The sequence below is a fragment of the Podarcis vaucheri genome, assembly GCF_965113315.1.
Source record: "Podarcis vaucheri genome assembly, chromosome: 5".
NCBI lineage: Eukaryota > Metazoa > Chordata > Lepidosauria > Squamata > Lacertidae > Podarcis > Podarcis vaucheri.
In genome coordinates, this window is record NC_138763.1 from 94581184 (window position 1) to 94602395 (window position 21212).

The 21212-nt window shown below is 46.7% G+C and overlaps 1 protein-coding gene across 2 annotated transcripts in view; it reads left to right on the forward strand.

Annotated features, from left to right (window-relative positions):
- Window positions 1-21212, forward strand: part of WDFY4 (WDFY family member 4) — a 202852-nt gene that overhangs the window by 72711 nt on the left and 108929 nt on the right. The window contains exons 23-33 of one of the 2 annotated variants that reach the window (XM_082222996.1): window positions 3661-3851; window positions 5364-5516; window positions 5724-5797; window positions 7731-7892; window positions 9494-9570; window positions 10462-10561; window positions 11244-11449; window positions 11939-12108; window positions 12860-12985; window positions 19367-19528; window positions 20589-20771. In XM_082222996.1, coding sequence (XP_082079122.1) covers window positions 3661-3851; window positions 5364-5516; window positions 5724-5797; window positions 7731-7892; window positions 9494-9570; window positions 10462-10561; window positions 11244-11449; window positions 11939-12108; window positions 12860-12985; window positions 19367-19528; window positions 20589-20771 — 1604 coding nt within the window. Of the gene's footprint in view, window positions 1-3660; window positions 3852-5363; window positions 5517-5723; window positions 5810-7730; window positions 7893-9493; window positions 9571-10461; window positions 10562-11243; window positions 11450-11938; window positions 12109-12859; window positions 12986-19366; window positions 19529-20588; window positions 20772-21212 lie in introns of both variants that reach the window. The other variant, XM_082222997.1, reaches the window with a different exon arrangement.

A 21212-nucleotide genomic window follows, 5' to 3' on the forward strand; every position in this document is an offset into this window, starting at 1 on the left:
AGCTAGGACAATGTTTCATAGGCTCTTGCTGCATATGTAATTTCCCAAAGCACTCATAAGGAGGACTTTACCAATAAAACCAATGAACATTTTGATAGAGGGAACTGAGCTGTGCTGTCTTAGCATTGGTACTTTTTGCAAATATATATATATATATATATTTGCTTTCGTAGATTTTCACGGGTACAGGAATGCAGGTTTTGGTGTCTTCGGGTGTCTTCCCGTGTAAGAGTCGGGGTGTCTGTGCGACGTTTCGACGAGGTCTCACTCGTCATCTTCAGGCTGGTGCTTTAAGAAGCCGAAAGCACCAGCCTGAAGATGACGAGTGAGACCTCGTCGAAACGTCGCACAGACACCCCGACTCTTACACGGGAAGACACCCGAAGACACCAAAACCTGCATATATATATATATATATATATGCTTTCGTAGATTTTCACGGGTACAGGAATGCAGGTTTTGGTGTCTTCGGGTGTCTTCCCGTGTAAGAGTCGGGGTGTCTGTGCGACGTTTCGACGAGGTCTCACTCGTCATCTTCAGGCTGGTGCTTTCGGCTTCTTGTTACTGGAACAGAGCAGAATCTGGTGTTTGAGTTCCTATAAATACTGTTGAGGGGTGTGGTGTATAGCCTCCAACGTTCTGGGCAGAGAGGAAGTTCCTAGATTAGTGTGCCTTTTCTTCTTTTGTTCCTTAATTACTTGAGGGATATCTTGAGTGATTTCATGAGTGATATTCTGAATACCACTGGGTGGGTCATTAAGTGTAGATTAGTTGCTAAAGCTTTTGTGTCTTGACCTCTTGAGCTTGTGAAGAGTTTTTCTGAGAAGATGGCTGTGCTGCATTTAGTTGTGCTCTGGCTTGGCTTCGTGTATAGGGGCGAGCTGTGGTTTTGTGCCTTGTGCCAGCCAGATCTGTGTAGGGATTGCAGGGGGGTGCAGCATCCGGAGGTGCCACTATAGTTTGGCTACTGGATGGAGTCTGTAATATGTCTGTGGAGAGGGTCTGGGTTTGGGTCTGGTGTGGTTGATTGGTGACGGCGTTCTGTGTGCCTCTGGTTCTGGTGTCGGTTTTTGTGGGGAGGGCTAATTTCCAGATGTCTGGCAGGCGGGACGTGTCGTCACGCTTGTTCATGTTGTGAGGGTGTTTCTCTATCTCGATGGCTTCCATGATTATTCTCTTGTGGTGATGTTCCATGTTAAAGAGCAATTTGGAATCTGCAAAATTAATTTCGTGTCCTGTTTCTTTTATGTGTTGGAAAAGAGAGGAAGTTTTTTCTTCTTTTTTGACGGCATTCTTGTGTTCTGCGATACGTGCATTTATTCGTCTGTTTGTTTGTCCAATGTACGTGGCTGGGCAGACTTTGCAGGGTATTTCATAGACCCCTTGGTTTTCCAGCTGGATTTTGTCTTTTGGGTTTCTGAGGATATTGGCTATTTTTTGGTTGGTGCAGAAGGCTGTTTTGATATTGTGTTTATGGAGGATTTTGCTGATTTTGTCTGTAGTGCCCTTGATATAAGGAAGGAGGGCCATGCCATTGTTTTCTTCTGTGTCTTGGTTTTTGGGGGGTGTTTCTTTTTGGATTAGCTTCGTAACCCTGTTTTTCTGGTATCCATTGGCGATTAACACATTTGAGAGATTCTGTAACTCAGTTGTCAAGTGGTCTTTGTCAGCCAGGCGTTTGGTTCTGGAGATGAGAGTCTTGGCTACGGAGTTTATTTGTGCAGGGTGGTGGTGTGATTGTGCATGTAAGTAGCGGTTGGTGTGTGTTTTTTTCCGGTAGATAGTGTGTCCTAGGGAGCCATCAGGTTTTTTGTAGATTAGGACGTCAAGAAAGGGCAGTTGGTTGTTGTCTTCTATTAGGCACAAAGAACACCGTCACCAATCAACCACACCAGACCCAAACCCAGACCCTCTCCACAGACATATTACAGACTCCATCCAGTAGCCAAACTATAGTGGCACCTCCGGATGCTGCACCCCCCTGCAATCCCTACACAGATCTGGCTGGCACAAGGCACAAAACCACAGCTCGCCCCTATACACGAAGCCAAGCCAGAGCACAACTAAATGCAGCACAGCCATCTTCTCAGAAAAACTCTTCACAAGCTCAAGAGGTCAAGACACAAAAGCTTTAGCAACTAATCTACACTTAATGACCCACCCAGTGGTATTCAGAATATCACTCATGAAATCACTCAAGATATCCCTCAAGTAATTAAGGAACAAAAGAAGAAAAGGCACACTAATCTAGGAACTTCCTCTCTGCCCAGAACGTTGGAGGCTATACACCACACCCCTCAACAGTATTTATAGGAACTCAAACACCAGATTCTGCTCTGTTCCAGTAACAAGAAGCCGAAAGCACCAGCCTGAAGATGACGAGTGAGACCTCGTCGAAACGTCGCACAGACACCCCGACTCTTACACGGGAAGACACCCGAAGACACCAAAACCTGCATTCCTATACCCGTGAAAATCTACGAAAGCAAATATATATATATATATATATATATATATATATATATGTGTGTGTGTGTGTGTGTGTGTGTGTGTGTGTGTGTGTGTGTGTAGTGGTAGACCTAGTGATGGATGTTCTGCTAGGTTTTACTCAGCATAGACCTATTGAAATGAATTTGGTCATGTTCATTGATTTCAGTAGACCTAGTTTGAGTAAAACTTAGTTGAATATTTCCCTTCCTCAATTGTTCTTCCTTTGGCATTTATTAAAATTTTGTTTTTTTAATAAGCTTTTCTTGGGCAGCAAAAGCACATACAGCGTCTCTGCTTTCATTTCATAGAGCCATTTTCTACAGATCAGTTACATTTGATGTGAGCCACAAATGTTATAGACAGTACAGTGGCACCTTGGTTTGCAATCGCTTTGGATTACAACAACGTCAAACCCGGAAGTGTGTGTCCCTTTTTTTGGATTACAACCCATTTTTTTATTACAACCAATTTTTTTTTTGGGGGGGGAGGCCCCACTGGCGAAAGCGTGCCTTGGGTTACAACCTGTTTTGGTTTACAACCGGATCTCTGGAATGGATTATGGTTGTAAACCAAGGTACCACTGTATGAGGTTGCAGGAGAAAAGAAGGTTGTGTGTGTTAAACTTTAATTATTTTACGTACTGTATGTGCAAATATTTTGTGTTAGTGTCATGTGGGTACGTTCTCGTTCTATTCATTTACAGTGGTACCTCGGGTTAAGTACTTACCGGTAATTCATTCCGGAGGTCTGTTCTTAACCTGAAACTGTTCTTAAAGCACCACTTTAGCTAATGGGGCCTTCTGCCGCTGCTCCGCCGGAGCACGATTTCTGTTCTCATCCTGAAGCAAAGTTCTTAACCCAAGGTACTATTTCTGGGTTAGCAGAGTCTGTAACCTGAAGTGTATGTAACCTGAAGTGTATGTAACCCGAAGTACCACTGTATTCGTTTTTGCTGGCGGTGACAGAAATTGGGGGCCCCTTTAACTTGTTTCCTTCCTGTAACTACATGGCTAGAAAGATGCACAATTGTATGTAATAAAGAAACCTGATTCTGCTGTTGGGCTTTCCAATCTCTCTTCTCTCTCCTTGTTGCTTTCTGTATTTTTGATTTTTTTCTGAATGGGACTATGGCGAGTTTGCCTCCTCACTTTATTCTCGCCTTCCTTACAGGGACCCGGGTTTTCCAGTCCTGCCCAGCAGCTGTCAGTCTGAACTACATAGGAGGCCCTGCTATTATGCTGGGTCTCCTTGCCATGGCCCACGATGACCACACTGTGTATGCTGCTGTCAAAGTCTTGCACTCTGTTCTCTGCAGCAGTGCAATGAGCGAAAATCTAATGAGACAGATTGGTGGGTACCAGGTGAGATGTGAATTCCTTTTTCACAGCAACAGTGCTCTTCCTTATCCCTCACGTGGTGTTTTATTTGGGCAGCTGTTTACCAGCTCCATCTGGTACGTAGGCTGAGACCCTATCTGCCCACGGACTGCCTCGCCAGAGTGGTGCATGCTCTGGTTATCTCCCGCTTGGACTACTGCAACACGCTCTACGTGTGGCTACCTTTGAAGGTGACCCAGAAACTACAACTAATCCAGAATGTGGCAGCTAGACTGGTGACTGGGGGCGGCCGCCGAGACCACATAACACCGGTCTTGAAAGACCTACATTGGCTCCCAGTACGTTTCCGAGCACAGTTCCAAGTGTTGGTGCTGACCTTTAAAGCCCTAAACGGCCTCGGTCCAGTATATCTGAAGGAGCGTCTCCGTCCCCATCGTTCTACCTGGACACTGAGGTCCAGTGCTGAGGGCCTTCTGGCGGTTCCCTCACTGCGAGAAGCCAAGTTACAGGGAACCAGGCAGAGGGCCTTCTCGGTAGTGGCGCCTTCCCTGTGGAATGTCCTCTCACATGTCCCAGATGTCAAAGAGAACAGCAACCACCAGACTTTTAGAAGACATCTGAAGGCAGCCCTGTTTAGGGAAGCTTTTAATGTTTGATGTATTACAGTATTTTAATATTTTTTTGGAAGCCGCCCAGAGTGGCTGGGGAAGCCCAGCCAGATGGGCAGGGTATAAATAAATAAATTATTATTATTATTATTATTATTATTATTATTATTATTATTATTATTATCATTATCATTATCATTATCATTATCATCATTATCATTATCATTATTATCCATCAGCTTGGTTTGCCATTCCTCTCTGGTCTTCTTTCCACCCGGGCAGCTGTTGTTCCATACATAAAAAGTCTTTTCTGCTCCTTTGGAATATCAGCACCTACAATTCCTAATAGATTTTCACTGCACCCTTTCTCCAACAGACAGAGGAAAGTAGCATTCTATAATTGCACAATCCAATTCAGTATTGATGATTTTGAATTTTCAAAATTACTTCCGTTCTTCAGTGGAGGAAGATACACTGGGGAAGGGTGTGTGTGTGTTTCTTATTCCACCCACTCTCTTTAAAAACCAGGCTGTGCCAGTTAGACAGCTTTTGTCAACTTCAATATTTCTGTTTCCCATTTTCCCAATCATAAGTTTGCCCCATTTCCACATCAATTTGCAATTTTAAAAAATAAAGTTCTCACAAAAAGCTGACATTTTACTGCACATTACCCCCCCCCCCGATATACCTATTTATGGATGTAATTTTTCCTAATATATATGTTTTTGCTATCAGTTCTTCCTAGTGTACTGCATTTTTATATGCGTTTTCTCCTAATCTAAGCATTTTTGGTCTACGTTTTTTTTTTGGGGGGGGGGGGGTTGAGAACTGCATTGCAAAATTCATATATTGTTTCAGGAAGTGTGAATGAGGTAGGTCTGCGTTAAAGATGTGAACCAAACTGAATTCCTCCTCCATCCATACGCAGCTCCTGGCATACCTGTTGAAAAGAAAGATCCATTTGTTAAACAGCAGAATTCTGCAACTTGTCTTTGCCATTGCGGGCATTGCTGAGATCAGCCAGGACACCCCTACTATCAAGAACTTGGAGGCATTCCAGCATATTGTTTGCTGCTTTGAGGTAAAGATGCCAAATCTCTTTCATACTTTTTTTTTTGGGGGGGGCTTCCCCCCTCTATAGAAAGAAATCGCATTCCCTATAAGCCTCATTGAGTGAGGCTGCTGACCTGTGTCCCGGTTGCACCATTTTGGTCAGCATGCAAAGTTTACCTAACGAACAGAACACAAGCCACTCAAAGTTCTGAGTGCTGTTCCTTTTGGCTTTCAGCTTTGGTGCCGTGCCCCTGAAAATATGGAGATTTCTCTCTTTGAACACCTAACAGAAATCCTACAAACTTCAAGGTATGTGGGCTGGTCAGCATGTTCATGGAGCCTGGAATCGGGCTAAACACATGCACACATTTTGTGGGGTGAAGGTGTGGCCGCAACATTTGTTTGAATTCAGCGGTCGCAAACGTCCAGTCATGCACATTTCCTCGATTCAGTTTCGATCAGCTGTTCATGGAGCAAAGGGGGCAGGCCTGAAATTCTCCTTATGCTCAGCTTTTAGAACAGGGACAGACTGCAATCCACCAGCTGACCACTGACCAACTCCCAAGGGAGCCCATGCTACTTGCTAGGAATCTTACAAAGAATGCTACGTTACATTGGCTCCCAGTACGTTTCTGAGCACAATTCAAAGTGTTGGTGCTGACCTTGAAAGCCCTAAACGGCCTTGGTCGAGTATATCTGAAGGGGCGTCTCCACCCCCATCATTCTACCTGGACACTGAGGTCCATCTCCGAGGGCCTTCTGGCCGTTCCCTCATTACGAGAAGCAAACTATAGAGAACCAGGCAGAGGGCCTTCTCGGTAGTGGCACCCTCCCTGTGGAACGCCCTCCCACCAGATGTCAAAGAGAACAACAACTACCAGACTTTTAGAAGACATCTGAAGGCAGCCCTTTTTAGGGAAGCTTTTAATGTTTGATGTATTACAGTATTTTTTTAATTATTTTTTTTGGAAGCCACCCAGAGTGGCTGGGGAAGCCCAGCCAGATGGGCGGGGTATAAATAATAAATTATTATTATTATATTATTATTATTATTAAATGAAATTCAAACAGTTTTTAGTTTGAAAGAAAAGCAGCTGGGTGAAGTCCCAGTGTGAAACATGGTCCCATGCAGGTTTCCCACTGGAAATTACTCTCCAATTTTTGCTATTTGTCATAATAATAATAATAATAATAATAATAATAATAATAATAATAATAATAATAATAATAATTTATTTATACCCCGCCCATCTGGCTGGGCTTCCCCAGCCACTCTGGGCGGCTTTCAAAAGAATATTAGAATACTATAATACATCAAACATTAAAAGCTTCCTGAAACAGGGCTGCCTTCAGATGTCTTCTAAAAGCCTGGTAGTTGTTCTCTTTGACATCTGGTGGGAGGGCGTTCCACAGGGAGGGCACCACTCCCGAGAAGGCCCTCTGCCTGGTTCCCTGTAACTTGGCTTCTCGCAGCGAGGGAACTGCCAGAAGGCCCTCGGTGCTGGACCTCAGTGTCCGGGCAGAACGATGGGGGTGCTGTTTACTTCGAAGGATACAGTCAAAGGCAAACAGCAGGTGGGGACGCTGATCTTATTTTGTCCATGAATAGAGATAAAGGATTCATGTGGCTATTGTTACTTCAGAACATAACCGGAAGCTTAAGGGTGCTTTTTTAAAATGCATGTTTACTATAATTTGTAGCTTCACACTAAAACAGACCCCGTGGGATATGTTCTTAAAGGCATATTCAGGAACATTTAACAGATATCAGGTATGCCTTACAACTGCCAAGAAATCTCAAGTATGCACTCTTCTTTTGTAATTTTAAAACATATTGGAGACCTGTGAATTCTATTTCCTTCTCATTAAAAGGTCTTCCAGGATCCTGATAATGTTTTCTACTGACTTTTCTAAGAAAAGCATTTATTTCCACCGACGTACAGCTCCAGAAATCAATACTTTTGTTTGATTTGAACTCTCTAAGTCAGGGCAAATATCAAAGAAGAGTTATGGGCCTGAGGGGAGGAGGTAAAGAGCAAGAGGTGAAATGATGACAACAATTTATCCCCCTGGCTGACACTGAAAACTATTTGATTTCTCTGTCAGTCTTTTGACGGGTTGCCAAGGCAACATCAGAAGTCAAAGGTCCAGAAGGTAGAGCAATTGTATAGGAGAAATGCAGATTTGATTGTTTTCATCATCTTCCAAGAAAGGTGGTTAGTGATCCTTTTGTCTGTTACAGAAAAGGAAGCTGGGATGTGCAACTTGCTCATCGGGTGCAGATGGTACCCAGACTTTTTATTCTCTTCAGTGACCCTGAGATTACACGCTCTCGCATCGGCAGGATCTGTACTGTACTGTCGCATCTGCTGCGCAACCATTTCAGCATCAAAGATATTGATTGGTATTATCATTCATCTTTCCCAAAGTGTGTGTGGGGGGGGGGCAGGAAGCATCCAAAGGAAGTACAGTGGTGCCCCGCAAGACGAATGCCTCGCAAGACGGAAAACTCGCTAGACGAAAGAGTTTTCTGTTTTGGAGGTGCTTCGCAAAACGAATTTCCTATGGGCTTGCTTCGCAAGACGACAATGTCTTGCAAGTTCCTGCTGGTTTTTTCCCTTCCCCCCTTTTTCTAAGCCACTAAGCCGCTTATCAGCTGATCCGATCAGCAGATAAGCCGCTAAAAGCCGCTAATAGCGCTAATAGCGCTAATCCGCTAATCCATCAATGGGCTTGCTTCGCAAGACGAAAAAACCGCTAGACGAAGAGAATCACAGAACGGATTCTTTTCGTCTTGCGAGGCACCACTGTAGAACCAAGACAAACACATCGCCCTAAACTTTGCACACACACCCTTTCAGGTCTTTTACCAGTTTATTTTTTGAGGGATGGGTTCTGAACGCTTCTCCAGTTCACCCATTGTGCTGAGGGGAGCCGATCAATACCTCCATCTTCCTAGTGACTTGCAGTACAGCGAGGGAAGGCAGAGAACATCTTCACCCAATTTCCTAGGGAAAAGTTCTGTGACTTTTTAGAAACTAAGAAACACAAAACATGGTTCTAGGAATTCAATTCAAAATCCTTTATTAGGCATAACACACCACACATTAACAAACAAACATCATATACAGACTGTATAAAATACTGGCTCAACGAACACAATTTATCCTAGTCCTATTCTTAACTCCAAGAAATGAATCAATGTACAAAGATAATATAATACAACACAGCAACATTACCTACCACTAAAAACCACTAAATCTCTTTATCATGGCCCATTCTTTCTTCATGGACAGCGCTTAAAAATTCAGCCGCTATTAATGTAATTTGATCATCGCTGTCCGCCAGCAGGTCCTGAACAGTTGGTTGTGTAAAAATCTATTAAATTTTAGGGCCTCAAATAATTGTTTTCTGGCATAAATGCCAAAATCACAGGAAAAAAATATATGCCCTAGAGCAGGGTTCTGCAACCCGCGGCTCCGGAGCTGCATGTGGCTCTTTTACACCTTTGCCACGGCTCCGGGGCGGATACTAGCGAGGGGAGGAGGCGCATTGTGTGCCCTGACACTCCCTACTGTGGCGGGCGCTGTACTGGCTGTGACGTCGCATGGGGGCGGTGCGTGCGTTAGTCACGCACCGTCCCGACGGCACCTTCCCGCCCACTGTCAGATCGCGGCTCCGGAGATATATTTGTTTTAAATGTCGCAATGGTTTTGCGGCTCCCAGGTTTTTTTTCCTTCGGAAACGGGTCCAAGTGGCTCTTTTTGTCTTAAAGGTTGCAGACCCCTGCTCTAGAGTATCGGGTTCCTGTTTTCTGCATTTGCAGAGACGCGGTTCTAGGAATTAAAGTGGGTGCCATATTAAGGGATTCTGTGGTGAACAACCTACCACATTTTTTAGCCAATTAGAACAGTGTTCTGAGCTCACACTAAGAAAGATGCTAAGTGTTATCATTCAGAACTGGTAACGCTACTGACAATTGACTGTTTCCCCTTTCTTTGAAAGGGTTGGCTTGTTCTTGGTCTACACTTTATACCCTTCCTCTGTGGATGAAAGCCATACCTGCCCGGACTATGAAGATGGTAAGGACTGCCGAAATTGGGAAATTTTGGAGCATGATCCACGAAGAAATAAAGAAAATATTAAGAATATCATATAGTAAAAGGCCAGAGGCATTCCTTTTAGGAATTTTAAATGACGATATTCCGAAAGACAAAACTACTTTTTTCTTATACGCAACGTCTGCAGCAAGAATCCTGGTGGCTAAGTACTGGAAAGGGAATCAGTTACCCACTAGGGAAGAGTGGCTATGTAAGCTCTCAGAATACTTAGAATTAGCCAAATTGACAGACATAATAAGACAAAAACCAAAAAGCGAATTAAAAAAAAAGAATGGGAGTGCCTAAATGAATACCTCAAAAGTCAAGGTTCGAGGGCAGAAATCTGGCTGAGTCTGGAATAACCTTGTGAAGTGAAAGGATATGAAAGAAGGATTTATATCTAGATGTTAGGATAGAGATGATAAAGAAAACAGGAAAACAGGAAGACACAATGAGAGATAAAGGAGGTGCTGTGGGATTGGTGGAAGTCAATGTCTTGTTGTTTTAGTGTTTACAATATTAACTTGTAAGATATGGATTTGTTTTTTTGTTTTTTTCTTGTTTGGTTTTTTTAGTTTTCAAATGTTGATTTTTGTGTGTTGTGTATTGTTATTTTTTGATATCTTTCGTGTTGTTGTTGTGTGGAAAATACTAATAAAATTCATCTTTTTTAAAAAAAGAAGATGGTAAGGACTGGCACTGTGTTGAATATTCAAGAGGTTCCATTTACGCAAATAAATAGTGAACAGCCCCAGTGATTTCCAAAGCTGCAGTGATGCTGCTTGGCTATTGCCAAGGCTACTACAGCAGGGATGAGTGGACTGGATGAGTTCAGAACTTCATGCACATCTGTTTTCGTCTTCTGATTTTTAGGCTTTGGCCAAACATCTGGAAAAATGATTTGGCTACGAAACCAGCTGCTGAGAACGCTGCTAGATGTGATGCGTTCCGATCAACTTTATTTTTCCTCTGAGTAAGTAGGATAAAGGGGCAGAGGAAGGTGAGAGGTGGAACAGGGCACCAGATGTTGGTGTCACACGGGGTGCTACTAAAATTCGAGATGCCAAGGTCCGTCACTGGTCCTGACGAACGAATGTAATAGTGTGGTATTGAATTTCACCCTATGGAGTGCCAGAGAGCTTTGTGAAGCTTGTAACTATGCTGAATTTCCAGTGCCCGGCTGAATTACCCATGAAGTGCCATGGGCACAGGGTCCTTTACAATAATCAAACATTACCAGTTGTGTCTCTAAGGTAAAGGTAAAGGGACCCCTGACCATTAGGTCCAGTCATGACCGACTCTGGGGTTGCGGCGCTCATCTTGCTTTATTGGCCGAGGGAGCCGGCGTACAGCTTCCAGGTCATGTGGCCAGCATGACTAAGCCGCTTCTGGTGAACCAGAGCAGCACATGGAAATGCCGTTTACCTTCCCGCCAGAGTGGTACCTATTTATCTACTTGCACTTTGATGTGCTTTTGAACTGCTAGGTTGGCAGGAGCAGGGACCGAGCAACGGGAGCTCACCCCGTCGCGGGGATTCGAACCGCCGACCTTCTGATCGGCAAGTCCTAGGCTCTGTGGTTTAACCCACAGCGCCACCCGCATTCTGCATTGTGTCTCTAGGTGGCGTCTTTTAACCAGGTTGTTTTCCACACAGGATCCAAGGGGAGGTGTTCCAGACTCTGGGGCCCGACTGGTTCATGATGTTCACACAAAGCCACGTACACCCAAGCACAGTTGTGCTGGCTGTGAAATTTCTATTCCATTTCCTCCACAATCGGACACTCCTGCATAAATTTAAAGAGGGGATGATGGCTGGCCTCTGGCTTGAGAACAGCTCGGCGGGGCTGAATATATTGATGGGTAGGTTCTAAGTATACTTGTTCTTCTTACGTCAAGCCTAATCAATGTTCTGCCATTTCTGAGTGGTTTGTTGTTGTTGTTGTTTAGTCATTTAGTCATGTCCAACTCTTCGTGACCCCATGGACCAGAGCACTCCAGGCACTCCTGTCTTCCACTGCCTCCCACAGTTTGGTCAAACTCATGCTGGTAGCTTCGAGAACACTATCCAACCATCTCATCCTCTGTCGTCCCCTTCTCCTTGTGCCCTCCATCTTTCCCAACATCAGGGTCTTTTCCAGGGAGCCTTCTCTTCTCATGAGGTGGCCAAAGTACTGGAGCCTCAGATTCAGGATCTGTCCTTCCAGTGAGCACTCAGGGCTGATTTCCTTCAGAATGGAGAGGTTTGATCTTCTTGCAGTCCATGGGACTCTCAAGAGTCTCCTCTAGCACCATAATTCAAAATCTGAGTGGTTTAGGAGAGTCTTATTTTGTTGTTGTTTTTTGATTTAGATAATTTAAAGAGTTGCCCCCATACCTCTGAGTGCAACCCATACCTGCTGCCTGGATTTGCAGAGCTCAAAACATTCCTGAGCAAGTTTGTTCATGTCCCTGAGATCTACTTCCTTCTGTCGGGACTGTTTTTGGCCACCCCAGTGTTTGAGCCACCAGATGAAACCAAGGTAGGTTCTTGAAAAGTAACATTTCTCCATAACAGATGAAAAACGGACCTGGTTGATAATGTTGATCTCACTAATTTCAGGACATCAGTCACTGCTCTGTGTGCTGGCAATATTCTGCACAAAAGCAATTTTGTGGTTCTACGTATGGTTGCATCAAGATTATTTTGGTGTGATGTGCATAAGTTTAGCCCTTCTAAGTAAAACACTACACAGAGAAGGCTCTTAATAAAGCCAATTGTGGGTGGTTTTTTTTTTTGCAGTAATTAATGTGCAATGTGGAAATGCAGAGAGGGAGAGAAGACATGAATAAATTGGAGGAATTGACAGCCATGACCAAGCGAGCGAAGCACAGTGTTTGTGCTTAACAGACTGCTTTACTCCAAGCGGTGCTAGGGTGGATTTCAAAAATGTCACAATTAAAGCAAGTAAAATTTACATAAAAAATAATAGAACCAAGCAACCAATAACAGCAGCAAAACAGCAATGCCATTTCAGAAACCTTGAAGATGAAAAGTAGTTGGTTTTGATTTGTAAGCATGGCAAGGTGATTTGGAACTCCAGAATCAGGGAATAACTTGTAATGAGAATTTTGGAAGCATCCCTATTATAAAATTCGAGACTTCCTCCATGCTCGCTACCCCGTATGTCAAACTTAGCAGTTTGGTTGTTTGGTGGAGGAATATGTAGCTGCCGCTTTTAGACACGGGAGCAAGTGCTCCTCCTGTAGATTCACAGTAAACCCTTCTTTCAGGCAGATTTGGACTCAATGTTACAATGGCTGCTGTACAACCACTGTAAGGATGCTGTGGTCAGAGTTGGGTTGTGCCCGGAGGGAGCGGTTCTGCTGCTCGAGATGGTGAAGTCCATAGTGAAACAGGTGAGCGCAGGGAATGTTGCAGGCTAGAATCGGATAGGCTGGAGGGATGCTTGAGGGCGATAAACCCCTGGTGCAGTGGGAAGGGGAAGACTGCCAAATGGTTGTGTGAGGGGATGATTAGCTGCTTGTGCTTAAAATTGTGCCCCCTCAGAGTTTGTGCGGCTCCACAAACCTCTGTGTGTGACAGAGCTCCTCAGACATGTCTGCTCTAGTCACTAGTAGAGTCTGACAGTGGCTGCCTGCGGAAGCGCTTCCAGCAAAGAAGCTCCTTAACGGAAACGCGTCTCCTGGACTCACGACGTGGCAGCTTCCGGCGAAGCATGGGTCTCCCTACGGTTGCTTCTGACACCTCCCCGCTGTTTTCGCTGGACGTGTCTCTCACCCCTTCCTCTCCCCTGCTGGTTCCTGCCTTGGCTGCTGCGTCTCTCTCAGCATTACTGAGATCCTCCTCCAGAGACCCCTCGCTCCCCCTGCTGGTCCCTGCTTTAGCTGCTGACTCTCTCCCAGCCTCTGGGAGCCCTTCCACCTCCCTTTCCTCTGATGTCAGTTCCCTGACATCCACCTCCCCTCCAGGGCCCCCTTCCCCCCCGCCCCTACTCTCTCCTCTGGGCGGTGAGGAGCTAAAACCCCGAAAAGAATCCTCTTCATCTTCAGACGTCTCGAACATTTCCCTCCATTGGTCTTCGTTCCGGCTCGCTGAATCCTCCTCCGCCTCGGAATCAGAGAACCCCTCCAACTCTTCTTCTTCGTCGGTGGTGGCAAAGTATTCCCTCCGGAACCTCGCCACTGGCTGAGGTTTACGAGGGAATCTCTGATGAAAAGTTTCTATCAAAACCTCGTCATCTACATCCTCTGCCATGACCCAGGTGTTTTCCGACTCCGGCTCCCCTTCCCACATTACCAAATACTCTACTTGATCTCCCTTCCACCTGGAATCGAGAATCTCCGCTACATGGTAGCTGTGTTCCTTTTCCTCCATAGCTGGTCCCCTATTGACCCTCCCTTCTCTGTCCCCTTTATACGGTGACAGCAACGACCTGTGGAACACTGGGTGCAGCTTCATGTGGTTCGGTAACCGGAGTCTGAAAGCCACTGGGTTGACCTGCTGCGTGACTTCAAATGGGCCCAGCCTTTTGGGTCTTAACTTCTTACAACCCCCTTTGAATGGTAACCCTTGGGTGGACAGCCACACCTGGTCCCCCACCCTAATGCTTTCCCCTTCCCTTCTGGTTTTGTCTGCCTGCCTCTTATATTCCTCCTTAGCCCTGTTTAAGTTAAGTTGGAGCTGGCGATGGATCGCTTCCATTTCTTCAACGAACTGTTCTGCAGCTGGAACGCTCCAGTTCTCCCCTTCCCCCCCTGGGAAGGCTCGGGGATGACACCCGTGATTAGCCAAAAAGGGGCTCATCCCCGTGGACACGTTCTCTGCATTGTTGTAGGCAAATTCTGCCAACGCCAGCTTCTCCACCCAATCATTCTCTCTGTCATTCACATAACACCTCAAATATTGCTGGAGGACACCATTAGCTCTTTCCGCCTGCCCGTTGGTTTCTGGATGACGGGCAGTTGAGAAATTCACCTCTACATGCAATAAGCTCATGAGCTTCCTCCAGAACCTGGAAGTAAATTGTTTCCCTCGGTCAGAAACCACCCTCAAGGGGGCGCCATGCAGCCTAAACACATTTTCCACAAACAATTTAGCGGTTTCTTCCGCTGTGACCGCATGTGAGCAGGCTATAAAGTGGGCCATCTTGGTTAACAGGTCTACCACAACCATGATGGCTGTTTTCCCTCTGGACCTTGGCAGATCAGTCATGAAATCTATTGCCACTGCTTCCCATGGTCTTTCAGGCGTGGGTAGTGGTTCTAATAAACCTGTCGGTGCCCGCCTCTCCCCCTTGGCTCGTTGGCATTGGTCACACCCTCTCACATACTCCCGCACATCTTCCCTGACCTTGGGCCACCAGAATTCCCTGGTAACCAGCCACATGGTTTTGTGTTGCCCAAAATGCCCTGCTGTGGGGCTATCGTGCAGTTGCTTGAGTACCTTTTCTCTCAATTCCCCTTCAGGTATATATAACGCTCCCTTGTAGTACAACACCCCGTTTCTCTCCTCAAAACCCCCGGGTTTGTCTCCCTCCCTCCTGAGACCCCTGAGTTTGTCCTGGGCGTATTCATCCTGCACCGTTCCCTCTACCAGTTCCCTTTGCCCCACCAATGCCGCCCCACACACCCAGCGGTCCTCTGGAATGACATGGGTCTCTTCGGGTGCTCCCTCCCCCTCCAAATATTCAGGTTTGCGTGAGAGAGCGTCCGCCCTAACGTTCTCTGGGCCTGGGACGTAACAAATCTCAAAGTTAAATTTGGAGAACTCCTGGGCCCATCTCAACTGCCGTTGGTTGAGCACTCGCGCAGTTCTCCAATACTCTAGATTCTTATGGTCCGTGCACACTTGCACCTTATGTTGTGCACCAATTAGCAGGTGCCTCCATCTCCGGAAAGCCTCATGAATCGCAAGAAGTTCCCGGTCGTACACCGTGTAGTTCCTCTCGGATTTGTTCAGCTTTCGCGAAAAGAAGGCACACGGTCGCCACTCTGACTCCTCCTTCCCCGGCTGCAGAAGAAGCACCACCCCTATGGCTCTGTCAGATGCGTCTGTTTCGACCCTCAGCTTTTTTTGTAAATCCACATGCAGAAGTTGTTCTTCAGAGGCGAAGGCCCTTTTCAGTTCCTCAAACGCTCGCTCCGCCTCCGCCGTCCAAACAAACTTCTTTTTACTGCTGAGACAGTCCGTGATGGGCGCCGTCAGGTGGGCGAAGTTTCGGATGAACTTACGATAAAAGTTTCCAAACCCTAGGAACCTCTGCACATCCTTCTTGGTTTTGGGTGTTTTCCATTCCAGCACTGCTTGAACCTTGCCGGGGTCCATGGCCAACCCCTTGTCTGACAAGCGGTACCCCAGGAATTCCACCTCCTTGGTATGAAACTGACACTTCTCCAGTTTCACCCACAGCCTGTTGGCTTGCAGCCTGCTCAACACTTCTCTGACGTCTCTCACATGTTGCTCCTCATTCTCCGAATACACCAACACATCATCTAGGAAGGCCACGCAATTCTTGTAGAGCAAAGGCCCCAGTACGTGGTTCATGAAAGATTGAAAACACGCGGAGCCTGTTTGTAATCCAAAAGGCATCACGAGGTATTCAAATGCCCCCAAAGGGGTGAACATGGTGGTTTTCCATTCATCCCCTTTCCTTATACGTATCAGGTTGTACGCCCCCCTTAGGTCCAGCTTTGTAAAAATCTTTCCCTTCCGCACCCTGGTCAAAATATCATCAATCCTGGGCATAGGAAAAGCCGCCGGCTCTGTCACTGCATTTAACCGCCTGAAATCACATACAAGTCTCGGCTTGTCCGTGTGCTTTTTATCCACAAAAAACACTGGGCTACCCCCCGCTGCCTTGGACTCTCTGATGAAGCCTCTCTTCAGGTTCTTGTCAATGAACTCTCGCAACTCCTGCATTTCCCTGTCTGACATGGCATACAACTTGCCTACAGGAAGCTGTGCTCCAGGGAGTAAATTGATCTGGCAATCAAAGGGCCTATGCGGGGGTAGTTGGTCAGCTTCCTTCTCGCTGAACACGTCGCTGAGATCTGCATACTGTGGTGGCACCTTCACCTTCTCCATTACTTCAGTCCCTGCCAGGGTGGCTTGGGCCCCTGCTGAACCCTTTTCCCCCCTGCAGTGTTCTAAGGAATGTGCTGAACCGAAGGAAACCACTCTTTGATGCCAGCCCACCAGCGGATCATGTAGGGCTAGCCAGCTCATTCCCAAAATAATGGGAGCGCCTCCCAAGGTGGCCACATTAAACGCTATCAGTTCTGTGTGCCTTGCCACCCTCATTATCATTGGGACGGTCTGCAAGCTGACTCCTCCTCCCAACAGTTCCCTGCCATCGATCGTGGTCACCTGAAGGGGGTTGCTTAAAGGGATCGTCTGTATCTGGTGTTCAGCAGCAAACTCCTTGCTCATAAAATTGCAGGAGCTGCCTGAGTCCAACAGCGCCTTTATTTTTAGGGGGTGTCCATTTTGCAGCTCTAGCGACCCTTCAATCACTAGAGCAGGTCAAGGAGCTTCTGGCACGGGCACTTTCACTGCTCTTTGGCCTGGCTGCAGTGCCCTGACTGTGGCAACCAGGCGTTGGCTTTTACCTGCTCCGTTTCTCCCTGCTCTCCCCCCTCAACAGCTCCCACCATCCCTTGCCATTCCTTCCTCTGGGGGCAGACTCTGGCAAAGTGGCCTGGCTGTTGGCAGAGATAGCATTTCCGGGCTCCTTTTCCCTCCTTCTTAGCCCCCTCACTGGGCTTTGAAACTGCGCGCGCGCGCGCTGTTCCGACTTCCATCGGCTCTGCCGGCGGGAAAGCTGGCTCAGGAATGTCTGGAATGCGGAACTCCTTCCAACGTTCCCCTCTCCCTTCCCGCCTCTCCAAGGCTCTTGCCTCCTGGCGCGCTCCAATGGTCAGCGCAGATTTGGTCAGCTGATCCATAGACACCGCCCTGGGGCTCCGGGACAGCTCGTCTTTCACAGCCGAAGAAAGACCTTCTTCAAATAGCATCTGAATGGGTGCCGCCGATAAATCCCACCCCAATCTGTGAATCAGCATGGTAAATTCAGTCCAGTACTCACGGACAGATCGGCTTCCCTGCTTGCAAGCCATTAGCTGTCTGCGCACCACCCCTTCCTCAATATCGCTGGAAAACATGATATCCATTGCACGAAAGAACTTCATAGTGTCCTTTAGGATATCATTGTGCGTTGCCATCAGGGGTCGAACCCAGTCTCGCGCCCCCTTCTCAAGATGCCCAATTACGAAAGCAACTCGCGATTCCTCATCAGGGAACTCATCAAACTGCACATTAAGGGCATATTGCATCTCTGTCCTAAAGGCATGGTAATCCTTGGGGTCCCCCCCAAACTTCTGCACCAATCCTGGTACCTTTCTGGGGAACTGAGTGGTTCTCCCCTTCTTGTCTGCATCCTGAGCCCTTCTCTCCTTGAGCCTCGCCGTCTGCAGCGCAAGTTGGACCTCCAGAGCTTGATACCTTTCTTCCAAGCTTGGACCAGCTCCAACCCCTGCCCCTCCGGTTCCGGCTGGGTTGCTCATGATGCTTTCTCCTGCACAGGCAGCGTACAAAGACTGTCAGACTGCTGTGAGGGGATGATTAGCTGCTTGTGCTTAAAATTGTGCCCCCTCAGAGTTTGTGCGGCTCCACAAACCTCTGTGTGTGACAGAGCTCCTCAGACATGTCTGCTCTAGTCACTAGTAGAGTCTGACAGTGGCTGCCTGCGGAAGCGCTTCCAGCAAAGAAGCTCCTTAACGGAAACGCGTCTCCTGGACTCACGACGTGGCAGCTTCCGGCGAAGCATGGGTCTCCCTACGGTTGCTTCTGACACCTCCCCGCTGTTTTCGCTGGACGTGTCTCTCACCCCTTCCTCTCCCCTGCTGGTTCCTGCCTTGGCTGCTGCGTCTCTCTCAGCATTACTGAGATCCTCCTCCAGAGACCCCTCGCTCCCCCTGCTGGTCCCTGCTTTAGCTGCTGACTCTCTCCCAGCCTCTGGGAGCCCTTCCACCTCCCTTTCCTCTGATGTCAGTTCCCTGACAGGTTGGCACTTGGGAGTCAGGCAAAGTGAATTTACCTTTGAAGGTGACCTAGAAACTACAATTAATCCAGAATGTGGCAGCTAGACTTGTGACTGGGAGTGGCCGCCGTGACCACATTACACCGGTCCTGAAAGACCTACATTGGCTCCCAGTACATTTCCAAGCACATTTCAAAGTGTTGGTGCTAACCTTTAAAGCCCTAAATGGCCTCGGTCCAGTATACCTGAATACTTTTAGGAGACATCTGAAGGCAGCCCTGTTTAGGGAAGTTTTTAACGTTTGATGTTTTATTGTGTTTTTAATATTCTGTTGGAAGTCACCCAGAAGTTATTATTATTATGGAGTAATCACCAGAACAGGGACGCGGGTGGCACTGTGGGTTAAACCACAGAGCCTAGGGCTTGCCGATCAGAAGGTCGGCGGTTTGAATCCCCGCGACGGGGTGAGCTCACATTGCTCGGTCCATGCTCCTGCCAACCTAGCAGTTCGAAAGCACATTGAAGTGCAAGTAGATAAATAGGTACAGCTCCGGCGGGAAAGTAAATGGCGTTTCCGTGCGCTGCTCTGGTTCGCCAGAAGCGGCTTAGTCATGCTGGCCACATGACCCGGAAGCTGTACGCCGGCTCCCTCGGCCAATAAAGTGAGAGGAGCGCCGCAAGCCCAGTGTCGGTCACGACTGGACCTAATGATCAGGGGTCCCTTTATGTTTGTATCCAGACTCCAGCAGGTACAGAGGATTCCTGGGAGATCACTTACCCAGGGCACATCATGCAGTTCATCTACCTTGTATATCACAAATATTCTGAGGATCCTCTTTGGTACAACTCTGACTTCCTCCAAGCTCTGGCCCTGGTCATCTTTCCCTCTGCAGTATCTCAGGTATGAACAGCCAATTGTCTCATGGGCTTATTATGTTGATTCTGTCTCTCAGAAGACAGCGATGTAGTGGCTGTTGACATGAGCAATAATTATGTATCTGTGCCCTTAAGTGCAGGATTGTTTTGTTTGCTAAACATATGGCCAGAGTGAGGGTCAGGATCCTAGCATGGGTCCCCCTCCACTAGGATCCAAGTCTGGATCATGCCCTTCGAAATCCCATCGAAATCCACCTCTGTGTCTTTCTCTGTTAGAAACTGATGACACTTTTCTTTTGATAGGACTTTTCTTTTGATAGGACTTTAACGTATAACATTTTTTTCATTTCTGTTTTTCATTTCTGTTGCTGCTAGTTTTTGATGCATACAGTGCTTATAATAATACATAATAAATTTTTATTTATACCCCACCCTTCCCGGTTCAGAAAACAACAAATTTAAAACACTTAATTGTAGAAGCAGCATAAACTACAGTATAAAAACATGAACAACAATAAAATTCAAAGTTCAGAAATCAGTTTGGGGGAAATCCATCTAATAACCATTAGATAGTCACCAGGGCTAGCTGGCTGAATCAGTCCGACTTAGCCTCAGATCTGCTAAAATATTAAATAAAAGTAACCAGTTTTTAAAATTATGATATTGCATTGTACTGACTATTATTATTACAGTGGTACCTCGGGTTAAGTACTTAATTCGTTCCGGAGGTCCGTTCTTAACCTGAAACTGTTCTTAACCTGGAGCACCACTTTAGCTAATGGGGCCTCCTGCTGCTGCTGCACCGCCGGAGCACGATTTGTGTTCTCATCCTGAAGCAAAGTTCTTAACCTGAAGCACTATTTCTGGGTTAGCGGAGTCTGTAACCTGAAGCATATGTAACCTGAAGTGTATGTAACCTGAGGTACCACTGTATTATTATTATTATTATTATTATTATTATTATTATTATTATTATTATCTTCCGCACCACCCTTTTCTATGAGGAGCCAAGAATGAATGCCGCTATCCAGTCCAAAATACTGTTTGAAGAATGTCACTCCCTAATTCTTTTTCTTTTTCTTCAGGGTAGCATTTCACCTTCCAACAGCCTGGCGACTGACTCTGACAGTAAGAAAAATGAAGCCTTTTCCGCTTCCCTGCACCCTGCTAGGAAACAAGTTTGGGACTTCATCCGCCTCCTCCTGATGGAAAAAATGCTCATTTTCTCCGCTGAGAGACAGTGGCACCCCTTGGAGTTACTTCTTGAGGTCGGGTCCATATGACAAAAATAGCACCCACCCCTTGATGCTGTGCCCTTCATAGATGACAAGGGGTTAAAGGGGAGGAGTTGTTTGGAGCCCATGGGATGCTGGAATCCACTGCTAATAATATTTGCGTGGCGATTCCCGCCCCCCCAAGTTGGAATAAATAAAGACACTGGACACCAGAATTTAGGTTAATGGGCAACAAATGGCCACAACTTTATTGGTTACAGGTAAGAGCGGTATTGGCTTTAGGCATTGGTCCTATCAGACTATCTGGCATAGAACCGGAAAGGGTTAACACCAACAGGGGGAGCCCCTGAGATGCACATCCCTAGGCACTCCCCGAGGGGTGCCACCACTGAGAAGGCCCTAGCCTCCATAGGTTTCGGACGAGGCAACGCCCCCTGGAGTCCTTTATCGGACCACCCCTAAGCATTTGGGGGA